Raw genomic sequence first — 17926 nt, forward strand, 5'->3', positions numbered from 1 at the left:
TCATAATGCGTTTTCATAAAAATTTTGTAAAATAAATAAAAAAAAATAAAATATTTATTTGTTTGTTACTTAACGATATACGCACTAAGTTATATTTAAAAAAAAGGAAAATGTTTTTTTTTTTTTTAAATTGTATAAACAAACAATTTTAAAATTTTAATATTAACTATTAAAAAATAATAAACTCAATTTTGTAATTTAAAACAGTTGAAGAAAAATTAAATGTGTTTGTTTAAAAAAAAATTCCTTTATTTAATTTTTTTTGCGTTTATGACAATATCCCTAATAAGGTTCGGTCGAATTGTCAACACGTTTAGTTACAAGCAAAAAACACAGAAATTTTACAATAAAAAAAATTAATTTTTTTTAAAATCTCTGAGCCTTCATGCTTAGACCCAATGTTTGATGTTTGATGTTAGCGACAAAGAGATTAGGTTCAAAGTTTTTTTTTTTAGTTAAAGTTATTTTTATTTTTAAATAAATTAAATTTAATTAAAACATTTTTTAAGTGAATTTGAAAAATGACGGAAAGAATAGAATGAAAATTTATAACTTACAATGCTTTTTAAATATCATGATATGATAAAAATATTATACAAGTCTTGCACGTGATTTAAAAAATTAAAAAAATGTATTTGATGTTACACAAAAATGCAACGTTCTACGTATAGGATCGTCGTTTGAGGTATTTCTGTTTTTTTTATTTAACATCGTATTCACCGGGGTCTTTTATCGATTACAAGAGTATTAAATTAAGCGAAAGGTTTACGTGATCAACAATCATGAAAGATGATACCTTTTCTTGTATGTCAGGCAATCTCTATTGTCCGGGATTGATATAGACTAGTATGTGGTAAAGTATAACATCTGGGCAAATATTGGTTAATCTGCAAGTGTCGTGACAATCTTATCAGGCGAAGGTAAGCCACAAATATACACCGGAAGATGAAAGCTTAATAATAAGCCCCAGCAATTTGAATAAACACTTTAATATCGTAGAACCAAAAAACTAGATTGTTAAGAGCCGTAGACGTTTTAAATGCCCTCAGTGAGTACAGTCTTGGTCACTTATATAAGTTGATTGTCTATAAGTAAAAAACAGCTGTTTTCAGAATAAAAAAAGAACAAGTTAAATATAAATTTGTTAAAATTATTATAAGCCAATATTAAAAAACTGTTTTAAAATAAAAGACAAAATTGTCTGATCAAGTGCGTTAGATTTTAGAATTTTGTACAAGTCTACTCTATTTTCAATTTATAATTTTAGGAATATATTACAGGTAACAAAACAAAGCTAAGCTATCTCCATTTTACTGGCAGTAAACCTTAATGAAAGTTTAAACCCAATTTTATATCGTTTTTTATTAAATCTTGTTAAAGAAATTATTTTGCTTTTACAGAATATTAAACAGTTTTGTTAACCTTTTTTGAATTGATCAACAAAAGTATTGAAAAAACAACATGAAAACCATAACATCTTAAACTTGTTGGCAAAATGGTAAGTGTTTGTTTATAAAATAAAAAAATGGTTTTATTTTTATATGTTGTTTGACGTATTGTGTTTTTAATAGGATAAGATTATTTTAAATTCTAATATTTTAAATTTTGTCTGCTTATATTTTTGGATATTTGATATAAACTTTTTTGTTTTATTTTATAGGAAAGTTCGTCAAAAGATGGCGTACCTGAGTTCGATTGGGAGAGCGTGTCATCCAGATTATTGGACGAATACGAGAAAAAAATCTGGTCCCATTTCTACGTCGAATCCAAACAAAATGTTCTAGTAAGTTTTGGATTTTAATTTTTTACTAATTTGTAAATATAAAACAAATCATGAATAACTATTATTGTTTTTTATTTTACTTAATTTAAATCATTTTTTTGTAGCAAAATACTTCTGATTTACTTTTAGCTATTTTATAATAAAATTCGCAATTACACTTATTCTATTGAAGGATATTTACCATACAAAGCCATAAAATTGTTCCCAAAGCCTGGTTTAGTGCTTTTATTATATAAGATATTTACGACTCTTTTCAATTCTACATTGACGTTTAGAAATGCTTAATACCTTTGCCCGTAAATAATACAACAAGTTTAGACATTAAAAAAGTTAAACTATACTGTGAAATTTCAAGTTTATAACCCAGTTATACTGAAAGCTAAATGCAGTAAAACGGGTCAATAGGTAGTGACGTAATCTATTTACTCAAGAATTTTGACACAGTGATTTAATATGAACCCAACAACGCCACATTACCAGGTAATAGTATGTAGATAGGCTCAATAAGTTTAACAGATAAAAGTTTTAGAGTAACAGTGGTACTCCTTTCGAAGGATATGTTTTTTTGAATTAGTTCAAACCAGTTTATATTTGTTTTAAAGTGTTATGTCATTGTATGACATTTATTCAACTGTTTTACGATTTATTTTTTGACTGAAAAACCTAACTCGGTTTGTCTAGTTTTAAAGGGCGTGTTATTGTAATCGTTTTTTACGATGTCTTATAAAATAAACTAAACAATTATTTTTTATACTGATAAAAAGAGGAAGTTTAGTTTTTAAATTGTAGCTCAAATTTTGACATAACAATTTAAATTAGAAAGCCCACACTACATTTTCGCAAAAAAAGAAATAAAATGGAAAAGAAAAAGTTGCTAAAATAAATTGTTTACAATTTAAACTAAATTGTAAATTTGCGCACAATAAAGTTTAGTTTAAGTTTTATGTCTCGTAGAAATCTATTACAGCTTCGTGTGGGATGTCGTTTCCCAATTTCAGAAATACATTAATCCGCGGATCGTTATAGCACGTCATATTACAAACAACAACGCTATCTCCTGCCGAGATTTGCGGTCAGTATTCGACTCTATTTATTTCCGCGTTATCAAATAGCGGGCTATGTAACAAACCAAGTTTAAAATTCACACAAATTTCGTTTTGGTGAAATGTTTGGCAATGTTTTGACGTGATTTGGCAAAGTCCATACAGCATTGGAAATATTTTTGTGTGCGCCTTAATTAAACTTGCATTTATTACACCTGTATGTCGCATGTGTCTGAGGAATTTTGTTTACTTAGGAAGGGTTGGTTAGTAAATGGATTGTTAATAGCGCGTGAATTAAACACTGAGTGTATTTAATCACCCAAGGAGTCGCTGTAATCGTTTTGTCTGGGTTTTAGTGTACTTTTACGAACGCTAAGTTGCGAAAAAGTCGACAAGAAGTTTTTTTATTACTTTGTCGGAGTATCTTTATGTGATAGTTTTAACTCATGCGAGGGTACACGTTTTACACAGTTTTTTGAATAAGAAAGTAAGGGTAACGCTCATTTCTTTCGCTGTATTTGATGTGTTTTTATCTAATTGATGTTGGTTTAAAATCACAACAACTAGAGACAGGTATCGCGAGCAATTATTTAAAGATCATTGAAGTCGATTTTGTTTAGCTTGTGATTCCTTTCGCATTGTAAATCGGGATTCAGTTTCAATAGAAATTCATCCAAGGACCACCTGCGTGTTCTATTTATTCTTATCTGCGGCTGTTGATGGATCGGAAATTTTGGCATTGGCCATGCTAGGTCTAGATAGCTCGACTTAACTTTTTTATTAACCAGTAAATTGGTTATTAAATAAAACTCCTTGTACGTAGTGTTAAGGCTAGAGTAGATGATTTAGAATTGGGAATTTTTAAAAGTTAAATTATTCAATGTTTTAGAACGTTATAAATATATTATTCCTTTCTATCGGTTATTAAATGTTGATGATGTGCGTTTGATTACATGAGCTTTATTAAATGTAATGGAAAAAGATAAGGGAAAGTTAGCTGGAACAACGATTAAGTCAGCCAGCACTTCCAACGTAGCAAAACCCAGGGAAAAAGCGTTGGCACAAGAATCAAAACGCACCACCGATTCGTCCGTAAACACCGAACTAACTTCGATATGCGAAAATGAGGAACTTAAAACGCTTGCAAAGCGAGACAGTGAAATATCGAATAATTCTACAGTGTCAAAAACCGACACAGACGATGTATCATCTACCAGTAACGAGACATCTAAGCAAAGTTCTAACCGCACAGGTTCTGGAAATCGGAAAAATAAAGCCTTTTCTAAAAGAACGGTATCTTCTCCTCTTATCCTTGGACGCAAACCCGACAAAGCTCCCTTCTCTTCCTCTTTTGCGCCCAGTAGTAGTAACCACTCAACCATATCAGGGCCTGCTTCTACGTCATCACGCCAAACTGTGTCGTCATCGCGAATTTCCGATTTCATTCCGTCTCTTAGAGGCTATATGGGGGGCAGTATGGCAAAAATTTTGCCAGTCGGTGATGCTAACAGTCGCTTGCTTAACCTGTCCATAAAACGGGACTGGACACAGGTTGATGTAGTGTTAAGGTATATGGAAAAGGGTGACCCCGAGTTATATGTAGTAGATGATGTAAGTATTGGATTTTAGGGGCAAATATAGTATTTCAACATTTATTGCTTACAAAATCGAATTCTACTCATCTAAAATTACGCAACCTAAATTTGTTCAGTGTAAATTGAGGCATTTTATTATGCGTTTACGCACAAGGCAACGTGCTTAAGTACAATGTTTTATTTATTATATTGATCGTATTTTAAACATTGAAATATGCAAATTTTGTTTCAGGAAACTGGAGTAAATCCTTTTATGTTGGCGGCCAGAGACAATAGATTAGTGATCGTGGAAAGGTTGATAGACATGGGAGTCAATGTAAACGACAGAGCCAGGGTAACTATATTATATTAGTTAATTTGAATTTAATAAACAATAAATAAATAAATTCAATCTGTTTAAAAAAAAACTATACTATATACTTTATACCCATTTAATTTAAAAACTATTATTTTATTTTAAACAAAAAAATGATTTATTTTAGTAACGGCCATATAAATATCAAACTTATTTAATTTGTCATAACTGAATGCTGTTTATTGCACATATATTAATGTTTGTTGATTTGCATTAGTGTCTTGGTTTTTAATTAAAAAGTCAACGGATCGAAGGTTTAATATCATTCAGTTACTAAGTAACAAAGTTTGCTTATAATTATTTAAACTGTTTGACGCACTTGCTGAAATTCCCAATTTCTTGCCGTAATTTAAATGGCGGTTTTAGTTGATCGAAATTTGGGAATTTTTGCTTTAAGTGCTGGGCCTTTAACCAAAACGTGTATTTTTTAAATAATAAAATATTTCACATCACGGGAGGTGTTTGCCAAGTATTATAATGTAAATACAAATTACTTTCAGCACTACTTTATTTTAAATTTATTTGGTGTACACATACTGAAGTTATATTGTTAAAAGGAATACAGTTATTCATATAGAAAGCTTGTGTAAAAGATAACAACGTTATCTTAAATTTATAATCTTATCCCTTGACTAATGTAATTAAGCTAAAAAAAGAAGTTAAAAGTTTTTTAAAGAAAGGCTAAAATATCAAAAATGTAAAAGAGATAAATTAATTAATATTTAAGATGTCAGTAAATAGAAAGCGACCTGCCAAAAAGGTAATTTAAAAATACCTAAAAATCTAATTTGACTATTTTTATATGATTTTTGTGTATTATAGGACGGCCAAGCAGCAATTCATTACGCTGTTCAAAATGGACGAGAAGATATTGTCAATTTACTTATTAAGAAAAAAGTGGATTTAAACGTGAAAGGAGGGGTAAGTGATTTTAGTAATTATTATAACAGTTTTAACAGTTTTAAATTGCATTTGAAGGGTAGTTAAATTAGGCTTTCAACCTGAAATAGCTAATTTATTTTTTGAATACAACTATTTATGTTCTACAGCAAAACAATAACATGTTGAGCTATATGAAAAAAACAATTTTTTATACTAATTGGGGTGATTTTTTAGGAAAAACAGCAACTACCCTTGCACATGGCTTGTTCTAGATCGGGTAACAACGCGTCAGCCGTATCTCAAGCCGTGATTCGAGCCGCACATAAATCAGCCAGACTGGAAAAAGATGCGGTAACTTGTTTTGTTTTTTTAGCCTCAAAAAATAAATATTCCGTCGTTAGTCGACAAGATTTAATTGTGGCGAGAGTTTAAACAGCTGACGTCATATTTTAAACTTAGGCGGTTTGATTAACAAATATGTGTTGAAATAAGAAAATTAGGGAAGTAAAGTTCAAAAGACAATATAACCACTTTTTTTTATAATTTCGTAATTGGTTATGTTACTATTCAAGTTTTTAATTCTTAGCACTTGGCTTTAACTACGTGATTTGTTTAAATACAGCTGATTTAAGTAAGGCTTCCTTATTTATTTTACTGTTTTGGTTCTTATTAGTTAAAGGGTGTGCCAGGTTTAAATATTTCTTTTTAAATGGGACTTCCGTGTATCGGTAACTTTTGATCACAATACAACAATACAAAGTCAGGTTTACTTAAAGGCGCTGGCACAATGCAAACGCATTGACTTATCGGTCAACTACTTAAAAAATACCTTTACTTTAAACAAATGAACCTTTAGAATGGAAATATTGCTTTGTTTTTGGCCATCGAAGCTAACAACCAGGCCGCGTATCGCGACTTGTTACTTCAGCAAGTCGACGAGCAACTGAGATATCAAAATCCTCGTACTGGCGAGACTGTGTTGCACATGGCTTGCGAAAAACGAGATGCTGAGATGGTGAGGCTATTCTGCAAAAAGGGGTCACCTATAAACGTACAAAATGTAAGTGGTGGTGTTGCATTTTTTAATCCATAAATTTATGCTATTTGTAAAGGTTTTTAAATAAACAAACAACCTTAACTTAGTAGGACAACTAAACATTGGTTATGATCATAAGATCGACTTGTAAATTTGTCTAATATTTTTTTTACAAACTACACTTCCTAAAATTACACTTTTTTACTTGTTTAGAATGAAGGCTCGACAGCACTACATATTGCATCTTCCATGGGCGATCCAGTAATAATCGAATGTTTATATTTACACAAAGCTGATCCAACTTTACTGGACAAACTTGATCGCACACCTTTACACATTGCTGCAGAAAAGGGTAAGATCTCAAAGCCTAGGTACAATTTACAATATTATTAAGTTAAATGCAAAAGTTTAGATAATTAATATATTGTTTAAGTAGTTTTGACGGTATTCGCTTAGATTATTGAAAACCATTTCAGCAAATGGCATACTCTCTCGAAAACTAAAATTTTAAAGCAACAATTCACAGAAATTCAGATTAACATTTTTTTGAAATAAAAAGGCAAATTCTTAACGAGGGTTAGGGTAGGAAGGTGTTAATAAAAAATTTCTTACTGTTAGTAAAATGGCGTTTTTTTTAAATATGGCTTTCGTACAATTGTATATTCGATAAAATTATTTTCGGTGAAGCGACAGCAATCCGTATTTATGATGACTTTGATGTGTTTGCAATACCACAGGGGTAAACACTTAGGTGTTTATATTTATTATAAATTTTGATGTTATTTTCAAGGCGTGGTGTTAAAATATTTGTTAAACATGAAATAATTTTCACCTCCGATAAATTTTGGTATTTAGAAGTTGTTAACATTTGATTTAAATTTTTGGTGGTTAAGTGTTTTTAAAACTACTGAAAGCCTATTACAAACAGTCAAATTTTTTATTGTTTTCTATTGTGTGTTGACAAAAAATCTGTATGTTTCTTTTTCATTAGCAATATAAATACTTGCTTGTTTGTTATTGAAAAGTAAAGGTATTAAAATCAAGATTACCAAACAAACTTTTTGTATTGAATTGTAATAAATTAATTTTATTAGTAGTTTATACAATGCATTACAAGGGTTTTTATGTTACATTTACTATACACCATTCTAAATTGTATGCAATATGATGAATTAAATACTCAAATTTACAATAAGTGATTAAATTTATTTCATCGTTAGGACATACTGCTGTGGTTGATCTGCTGGTCGAACGATTTCCTAAAACAGTTCTTCGCAGAACTCGGGTAAATACACTTTGTTAGTTACTCCTTGTGTAAATTCAGTACAAGTTGTAATAGTCAAATTCTGATAAACTGTAGGTTAAACACACAACACTTTGCAATGAATGCAAATTTGTATTTTTTAAGCTAATAAATTTATTGAAGTCTATGTATTGTTGCACATATTTATTTAAAGTTAATGTTTTTAGGATGGCAGTACGTTAATGCATATCGCATCCGAATGTGGTCATCCTGAAACTGCACTGGCGTTTTTAAAGAAAGGAGTTCCACTGCACATGCCCAACAAATCGGGTAACTAATTTTAACTGTTATTTTTATTAAAAATATAAAATCCTAAAATTCATTTATGTTTTCAAAAATAGAATTTTAAATTTTTAAAGATTTTTTTTCGTAAATTTTAGGAGCTGTATGCTTGCATTCTGCTGCCAAGAACAACCACGTCGACGTCGTAAAAACTTTGTTGATGAAAGGAGCTCATGTTGATGCTAGAACCAAAGTAAGTTTATCAAAACATGAATTGATAATTTAAATATGTAGACAATTTGTACCTAACTTGAAGTTTATTACCCTAGCTTAGTTTTTAGCATTTTACTTCTTTTTTTGATGTTCTGTTAAAATTGTTGTGAACAAAATATTTAAAGCTTTTACACTACAGTTGATATCTCTTGAAAATTAGTCTTTTTGTAAACATAGGACAAGTTGACAGCTTTGCATGTAGCAGTTCAAAATTGTCGCCCGTTTGTCGTTCAAATGTTATTAGGATTTGGAGCTCCAGTTCAAATCAAAGGAGGCGACCAACAAGAAACACCGCTGCATCTCGCTGCACAAATATCAGATGGTCAGTAAAGTCAATTTTTCTAATGATAAAATTTCTAATTCGATTTATTAAAAACGAAGTCTCGATATGGCATGTATTATTTATTAAATTTTTAGATAACCTAAAAGCCTTCCCTTCACATTCTTTTTTTACCGGTATTCGTTTCTTAATTCTTATTTCTGTTTTGCAAAGATATTTGTAATGTATTTTTATGTTATAGTTTTATAAATTTTTAACCGTTTTAGGGGAGCAAGTATCTGAGATGTTAATTAAGTCTGGTGCTGATGTGAATTGTGCAAGGGAAGATGGAGAAACTGCAGTGCACATGGCAGCAAGAAAAGGAAACTTAAAAACCTTTAAACTTTTGTTGGAAGAGGGCGGTGATGCGAGGACACAATCAAAGGTAAATACAAAGGAATAAATGTTTCTTTTTAATATAGTTGAAAAAAATTACCATGCGTAGTTAAGTTATCTAGGGAAAACTGCCAAACTTATAAAAAAGCTAGGTTTTTCGTAAATTTAAAATGCTGAGTTTTTTTCCCTTAATATTTGTTTCATCTTGTACTTTTTAAGGTTGGAGAAAATGCTCTTCATCTTGCTGTACGTCATTGTAGATCTGAGATCGTGAATTTCACCATCGAATTTCTAAAGAAAACATTTTCGAAATACGATGCCACAATGTGTGTTAACATGGAAAATAAAGTAAGTTAGCCTTTTAATATTTACATCATACCTACATTGTTTCGATAGTATTGCAAATAGTGCAATGTAAAGGCGAAAAACCAAACACATTTTGCATAGAGTTAACTTTTATAACCATTAGCTCACATACTTGAATTAGATTTTACATCGTTTTTATTTTTTTTCAAAACTTAATTTTTTTGTTCTGACAGGAAGGTGAAACGCCTCTTCATATCGCAGCAGAACTTACAAAAGAACGAGCTCACTTTGAAAACGAAGAACTTGAAATAATTAAGAAGCTATTGGAATATGATGGAGATGTGAATTTTTGTACAAAACTAACTCAGGTTAATACAATGTTTACAGCATACACTATGGTATTTTTATTGTAAGACATATTACAATAACCCTAAACAATTAAGTCTACATGAGAATGTCAAATGACAAAGTATATAACATATTCTAATAAAAGGTAAACAAATGTAAAAAAAATAAACAAATTTCTTAATGCAAGTATTACTTTTCAGGAGACTCCTTTGCATTATTGTGCTCGAGCTGGCAACGACAAAATGTTGAGAATTCTACTTTCACACGTCAGCAAAAATCAAGAAAAAATGACAAGTATTATAAACCGGCAAGCTAAGGTAATGCTGCTAAAAATACTTACGTTTTTTTATATTGCTCCACCAACGAAATATACTTTTTGTTTAATCATAAAATGCGTTTTTTTGTTAAAACTTAGTTTTTTTTCTGTAGAACGGATGGTCTCCTCTGTTATTTGCAAGTGACGAAGGCCACCACGAATGTGTTGACGTTCTTTTAAACCAAAGTGCAAGAGTTGATGTTTTTGATGAGGTATGTGAACATTAATTAGTCTGTAACGAATCCGCCATATTGTTGTTTACTCTATAAGTCTTATCTATTTTTTGTCAAGTGTTTACACCAAGAGTCCCGTCTTTATACCTTATCATTATCACGTGTTCTGTATCACGTGACTAGTTGCTTTAACTGTTTAATTGTATTGTATATTGTTATTCGTGATACGAGTTTGTGGACGGTTGACGTAAATCTTACGAAATAAAATACTATAAAATATCAATAAGGCTTTTATGCAAAAAACTATCAGGCAAAATCGTAACAAGTTTTAAACCAAATACAAAATTACAAGTTGCTGTAATTCGATAAAATGTTATATAGGGTACTTAGTGCAACAACTTTTTTTATTCTGAAATATAGTTTACGAAAAATATGTGTATGACTATTATTTAACACATGCTAATTATTACAGAACGGTAAAGCAGCGTTACATCTTGCCGCTGAAAATGGTCACGACATTATAGCCGACATGTTGATACGCAAAAAAGCTTTTATAAATGCCAAGACCAAGTTGGGCTTGACGCCATTACATCTTGCTTCACAGCGAGGATACAAAACTTTAGTAAAAAAGCTTATCAAACCTGTCGGCTCGGACCATAAGGCTACAATCGATGCTTTAAGCTTAGTAAGTAGATTTGTTTGCCAAGTTAAATGACAATCATAATTCAATAAATATTTTAAGATTTTTCAACTTTTAAACACTTATTATTTTTTCCAACAAAAACATTTTTTAACCAAGTATACTTGTAGATTTTAAATTACTAGTTCAAATGTTAATTGAAAAATATTATAGTAACAGAGCCTTACTTTATTTTCAGGATAAAAAGACTCCACTTCATAAAGCTGCCGAGGATGGAAAATTTGAAGTTTGTGACATTTTGTTGGCTGCTGGAGCGGACGTGGAAGCTGCGGACAGTGTAAGAATATTAATTAAAACAAAATTTTAACATTTTAAGTATTTGAATATTTTAGTTGGAAGATTCGACCTAAACGTAACCCTGTTACAGCTAAATCAAATCAAAATTAACTAAGTTGATATATTGGGTGTTATTAAATTAAGTATTTTTTAAATTAATTTTTACCCAGAATGGACAAACACCATTGCACTTAGCAGCAGAAAACGATCATTCCAACGTCGTAAAACTATTCCTGGCACGTCGCAGTGACTTGGTCACAGTTGCCAACAAGAACGGGGCCACCTGTGCACATATTGCTGCTTCGAAAGGAAGCGTGGCAGTCATTCGAGAACTTTTAAATTCCAATAAAGAAAGTGTCACAACAGCAACTGACGCGGTTTGTATATTAAGTTAAATAGATTTTATTTAAACGGTGCATGTTTGATATAAGTTGACAATTTCTGTATCACAAGTTACCAAGATGTATAAAAACATTTAAATAAATCAGCATATGCTTGTACTTAAAACTACATTTTTAAACTTATCTTAAAAATTTTTTTTTTTTTGAAATTAATTTTAGACGTCAAACTCAACTGCACTTCACATAGCAGCAAGTAGAGGTCATGCTGAAGTAGTTACTGAACTAATTCTGAATGGTGCTAACTTAATGGACGAAGACGCGGTAAATACTTGTACAGCTACATCTTTAGGGCATGAATAAAGCAAAGTGTTAACTGTTAACCATCTTAATATGTGGATGTGTTTTTTTCTTATAGTTAATATAAAGTTAGCTTACGGCTGTCGTTGCTGATAGATAAACTCCATTTTTTTTTAAATTTGTTTTTAGGTATTTACCGCCTTAAAATGTAAGTGTTATTTTAATAAATGTTTTATCAACTTGATTTTTAAAGGATGGTATGAACGCATTACATTTAAGTGCAAAATATGGACACTGCAACGTTATCGAAATACTGAGTCGAAACAAATCGGCAATCGAAGAAAAAATGAATAAATCTTTAACGAAATTATGGCAAACTGTTTCATCAAAAACTGGATTTAATGTTTTACACATAGCTACGCAATCCGGAAACGTAAATTTTGTTTTAAAATTTTAACAAGTCTTTTATATATTTTAAAACTATATCAACCGTAATGTGTTTTATAATTAGGAAGAATTTGCCAGAGAAATGTTGCATCGAATAAGTGCAGCCGAAGCAAGTAAGTTGCCTGGAATCAAAATCGACGATGCCAGAGAAACAACACGAGATGTGAGTAAAGGCATTTTATTAAAAATAATGACAACATCCTCACACTCTAAAAAACCTAAAACCGATTTTTAAGTGATTTCAAAAAAATTCAAACCAAAAGAATGTGATAAAACCCCTGCGCTTGATTATCAGAAAATTGATACTTGATACTTAGAAGTGTGTATAGAAGTAATAAAATATTTACGATAAAATTTATAGCACGGTTTTACACCTCTCCATTTGGCCTCGCAATCAGGTCACGTGAACCTAGTGCGCATGATTTTAAATTATCCTGGAGTTCGTGTGGAAGCATCCAGTGTTGTACAGGTACAATCTTAACAAACTAGATTCTAATTGATTACTTTAATATGAAATTGAAAAGATTATATTTGCATCAATTAGAGATACATCTATAATTTAAATCTTTTAAAAATCATAACTTTGTTTAACTCTTCAGAAAGTTACGCCTCTACATTTAGCAGCACGGAGTGGTTTTGTGTCAGTGGTCGGGTTACTTTTAAGTAAGTCGATCACTCAGCTCCGAACAACTGATTCAAAGGGGTATACATGTTTGCATTACGCTGCCTGTTATGGACATTTAGATATGGCTTCTCTGCTGCTGGGTCAAGGCGCTGATATAGCATCAGCGGACAGGGTATTTAAAGTTTTGGTTGTGTTAAACTTAATATTATTGTGTTTGCCTTAGTTTACAACCAAATTTTTGGTATAATTTTTCTAAATTAAAAAAACTTTTTTGACCTTATGATTTAAATGTTATTTGTACATTGTTAGAATGGCATGACACCGCTGCATCTTGCTGCAAAATCGGGTTCGTTAAGTATGGTCAAACTACTCACCGAAGCAGGTGCACAAACTAACCAAGAAAATAAAGAAAGAAAGATAGCAATTCAGTTTGCGGCTTCTTCGAGACATTATGTAAGTTGAAAGTTTTGTAACTAGGATGTGAATAATATAGGTTGAATATGACACTTTTTTGCTTATTTTAATATTAAAAAAAATTGCTTATTTTTATTATGTTTAGTGCGTCGTAAGTTACTTACTGAAGTGCAATCACAATACTTACCAACTAATCGAGGACAAATCTTTTGTTTGCGACCTTATGCTAGTAGCAAAGTCGCCTTCCACCAACGACGCACCTAAGAAAATTTTAGCAACAAACAATAGAACTAATCGAAAAAATTCAAAGGATGATACACAAATGTCAAGTAACATGGCTATTTTGGAAGAGTTTATTTTATCATCTACTGCGCCTATAGACACTGCTACCAAATTATCAAGAGCTTTTTTACTGTCAAGTAATCGTGAAAAAGAGCAGGCTAAAGGGCTGGTAGACTGTGCTTGTTTTTGCGAAGACCTAGCAGTGGAATTGCTAGAAATTTGCAGGTAGATTTGCTAATTCAATACTAAAATCCAGTTTTATAGCGTACTAGCTTGTAAATATCAAAATTGCATGAGAAGTATTTAACCAATCCTTTACAATCTATATCAAAATCTTTAGATTGCGAAATTTAAAGTTAATGAAGTTTAAAAACACTTAACAATAAACTTAATGGCAAACTTAATTTTATGTTTTTCACAAAATAGTGCTACGAACGGGGCTAACGACATTTTAAAAGCAGTTGATCAACGTTCATCACCATTTTTAGATGTTCTAATCGAATGCGAACAGAAAAATGTTATTGCACACCCAGCAGTACAGAAATACCTTTCCGATATTTGGGTAACTATAACATTTAAATTAAGGTTGTTAAATATAATATTATGAATTTAAGGTGTTTGTAATAAATGTATTGAACTTTATTGAAAAAAACTTTGTTTGGATGTTAAAAATTTCGGACTAGAAACAGAAGTTAATGTTTAGGTTGGAAATCTTGGATGGTCAGACTGGAAACTAGTTTGTTTATTTTTTGCAATTCTTTTTATTCCTCTCCTGTGGTTGTTTCTTTCTTTGCCTTTGCCTGTTAAGCTTAACCGAACACCTATCATTAAATTTATGGTTTACCTCGTTAGTCACTTTTATATGGTAAGTAATGTTCTTAAATACATCTTACGGTAATTTAAGCTAGCCAGCGTTTTTTTTATTGTATTTTAAATGTAAGGCAACAATGATTAACGCAATTGGGTATAAGTGTTAAAATATTAAATGTAGACTAATGGTAAACTAAGTTACTTCCAAATAAACCTAAACATTTACAAATTTTAGGAATCTTTTTTGTTTGTTACTAGGTTACTCTTTTTGTATTAACTGTTGCTATACCTATTACACCAATTTACAATACACCAATTGTACCAACGTGGAATGAGTGGCTGTTGCTGGTGTGGGTTACTGGTGTTTTAGTTAACGAACTAACCAGTCCAGGAAAGCGTTCCGGTATAGCTCAAGTAAGTGAATATATTTAAACCAAAGCATTCCGTAGCTTTTTTCAAAAAGAAAATTTTGTAATGGTTTTGATAACTCTTTTGATAACTAATTTAGGACCTTGTATTTAGCATACATTTTTTGCAATTTAGAAATTAATAATCTAAAACAATTTTCTTTTTTTAGATACGTTCCATTGTAATAGTTTTATGTGCAATAGCGGTTGTAATTCATATTTCTTCGATTGCCTATCGGTTAACGCCCCCAGGTGGCGCTAACCAAACGTATTGGGACATTATTTATATTCGCAACATTTTAATCTCAGCCGCCATGACTTTTTCATTTGTGCAATTCTTAGAGTTTTTAAGGTAAAACATTATTTGAAATATTAAATATTTATATATAAATATTAAATCTCTAAATTGTCTAATTAAGACGCAGTATTATTTTGTTTCTAGTTTTCATTACCTTTTTGGGCCGTGGACGATTATTATTGAAGGTCTTTTAAATGACTTGTTTAAATTTGGTGTCATAGTTCTTATGTTTATCGTAAGTATTATTTAACTTAAAATACAGATAGAAATACGCCGGGTTGTGTAGTTTATTTTAAACGAAATGCATTTGTTGACAGGTTGCATTTACAATGTGGTTATCAGCGGTATATCAACCTGTGTACGTCAATGAAACTTCTACAATCGATATTGTGGGTAAGTTGAATGCCACGTTGCTTATATAAGTTTAAATGTGAGCTTTAAATATTCTTATATTTATTTATAAACATTTTTACCGATAGACGGAGTAAATGGCGGTGGAAGTTCTACAGCAAGACTTCTGACGCCACTTGACACATTTCAAATTCTATTTTTTGCTCTTTTTGGTTTAATCGAACCCGACAACCTTCCGCCCATAAGTAGAAATCCAGAATTCACAATTTATCTCGTTCAAATTGTGTTTGGTTTATATCACGTGATTACCTTGATCGTTTTGATCAATCTTCTCATTGCCATGATGTCGGATACATATCAAAGAATACAGGTAGGTTTTATATTACTTTAAGCTAGGCTACAGAGAATTTGTATATCAGCCAAACAAAATCAAATTTTGACTAAGATAAATTTACACCTTACGGCTTACAGCATCTAAGTACTTGATTGTATTGCAGGCTCAATCAGACACAGAATGGAAATTTGGTAGAGCAAAACTAATTCGAAATATGAAGAAGACAAGTTTGTCCCCAGCGCCTATCAATCTACTTGTTACTGCATATCAATATACTAAACTTACTATAAAACACAAAGGTTTATTAAAAATATTTTTCTGAAAATAGTTTTAATTTTACAATTATTTTTAGTATTTTAACTGGTTTGGTTAACATTTTAGGTCGAGCTTGTGATGTGGGCATGAACCACTCTGATGATGACGACATCGATAATTCGTTTGATGAAAACCCAAACACAATCATTTACAATCATAACAATGTAAATATTATTTTTTAGCAATAGGAATTACTGATAGATATCATACATATTATGTTATATAATAATACTGGCATAACTATAACATTACCATTGTGCGAGTTAAAGAAATTAAATTTGATGACATTTTGCAAATAATAGTAATCAACAAAAAAACAGTTGTTTGTTACTATAAGCATTGCCACATAACACAAAAAATTTGTTTTTTTAATTAATTTCCTTGGTATTATTATTTATTTAATAAATATTTAAATGGTAAAGGTTCATTCGAATTCGTCCAGCGCAAATGCTAACAAAAAGGATGGCGCTAATCAACCGAAAACCTTCACCCTGGAAAGCGCTAAAAGAAATGCTACTTTGGAGCGTGTGGTCGATTGGGAAACTATTAAACAAAAGTACTGGACAAGAAAGGTAAATATCACATTTAACTATAAATTGAAAGGATGATAAACAAACTTTTTTAACCTGAGCATTGGTTTATCAGAAAACTGTTACATGCAACTTTAGAAATGTCAGAGTTAAGTAAATTGTGCTTATTTTGGATTCGGTCTAAAAAAGTCAAACTCAAGTTTAAAAAAATGTTAAATATAATAATTTTTTGTCAGGGAATTACACAGTCGGGAGATTTACCCTTCAGTATTATACAGAGGGACAATTCAAACTCGTATGCAGTATCAAATGACTCACCTCATGCCATAAATCGAAAACAGCCAAGAAGTCATAACAATTCGAACGATGTAACTTTAAACGATAATATGCCACATACAGTTATATATAAATAAAGCTTACAATTTTAACTATTGCTTTGTTTATGAATATTTTTGACTTATTACTACACCCAACCTAAGTCATTTAAGCTTGTAAATGATAAATATGCAACGTCCAAAACTACAAGTTGCCAATATTGCCTACATTTGTTGTGTTACAACTTTTTTTGTCGACCAAGACTTAAAAGTAAAATGTAGATTAATAAACCTAAATGTATTTAGTTTTGTTGTAACTACCCAATTAAAAAAGAGTTGTGGTTAATAAGCAACACGTTGGCCAACCAGTTATAAAACAAATAATTTTCTTAAAACTTGTTAAATAAGATATTTTTCTAATCTAAATATATATTACACAAAATAACGTTTTTTTATAAAAATTGGGTATTAATTCATACATTTTAAATTTACCTAAAGTTAAAACAAAGTAAAATTAAACATTTAAAATCATAAATGTTTTATATTAAACTACACATATCGGTTACAAGTCTGAGATAATAACAATAACAAACAGATAAGAAAATAAAAAGGTAAAGAGATAGTTATTTAAAAACTAGTAGTAATAATTTTTATGAATAATTTATAACAAGTACATCTTTTTTTAGGAAATTTATTTTTTGAAGCTTTTAAGATTAAAAAAGAAAATATTTTCATAATTAAAATTCTTAAGTAGCCCATTTAAAGCGTAATACAACAAACATAAATAAAAAATACAATCGCTAAAAATCAGTTCATGTTCATTTATAAAGTGTTAAATATTGCAAAAGCTAAAAAAATATTTGTAAAGTATTCAGAAATAAGTGGGTAGCCTATT

General features: G+C 30.5%; 1 protein-coding gene across 2 annotated transcripts; it reads left to right on the forward strand.

Annotated features, from left to right (window-relative positions):
• Window positions 1-4334: 4334 nt before the first annotated feature.
• On the forward strand, window positions 4335-17451 carry LOC145749353 (uncharacterized). Of its 2 annotated transcripts, none has more exons than XM_082565102.1 (36): window positions 4335-4437; window positions 4654-4755; window positions 5599-5697; window positions 5893-6009; window positions 6515-6718; window positions 6908-7046; window positions 7915-7979; window positions 8165-8267; window positions 8378-8472; window positions 8670-8814; window positions 9039-9196; window positions 9367-9495; window positions 9687-9821; window positions 10002-10118; window positions 10231-10329; window positions 10763-10975; window positions 11169-11267; window positions 11437-11643; window positions 11827-11928; window positions 12158-12337; window positions 12416-12514; window positions 12713-12820; window positions 12951-13148; window positions 13286-13429; window positions 13536-13897; window positions 14099-14234; window positions 14376-14537; window positions 14741-14896; window positions 15060-15241; window positions 15332-15422; window positions 15505-15580; window positions 15667-15908; window positions 16036-16171; window positions 16254-16351; window positions 16610-16759; window positions 16954-17451. In XM_082565102.1, the coding sequence occupies exons 1-36, from the start codon at window positions 4399-4401 to the stop codon at window positions 17128-17130; spliced, it is 5064 nt and encodes a 1687-aa protein (XP_082421228.1). In that variant the 5' UTR covers window positions 4335-4398; the 3' UTR covers window positions 17131-17451. The 2 variants fall into 2 exon arrangements, with proteins under 2 accessions (XP_082421228.1, XP_082421226.1); XM_082565100.1 differs by having other exon boundaries at window positions 11169-11265; window positions 11411-11643.
• The last annotated feature ends 475 nt before the right edge of the window (window positions 17452-17926 follow it).

The sequence above is a fragment of the Corella eumyota genome, chromosome 4, assembly GCF_963082875.1.
Source record: "Corella eumyota chromosome 4, kaCorEumy4.1, whole genome shotgun sequence".
NCBI classification, from domain to species: domain Eukaryota; kingdom Metazoa; phylum Chordata; class Ascidiacea; order Phlebobranchia; family Corellidae; genus Corella; species Corella eumyota.

Coding starts and splice junctions, on each gene's coding strand:
- LOC145749353 (XM_082565100.1), top strand. CDS start 4,399: ATGGAAAAGGGTGACCCCGAGTTATATGTAGTAGATGAT. Junction 12,821..12,950: donor AAGCATCCAGTGTTGTACAG/GTACAATCTTAA, acceptor TTAACTCTTCAG/AAAGTTACGCCTCTACATTT. Junction 13,149..13,285: donor ATATAGCATCAGCGGACAGG/GTATTTAAAGTT, acceptor GTACATTGTTAG/AATGGCATGACACCGCTGCA.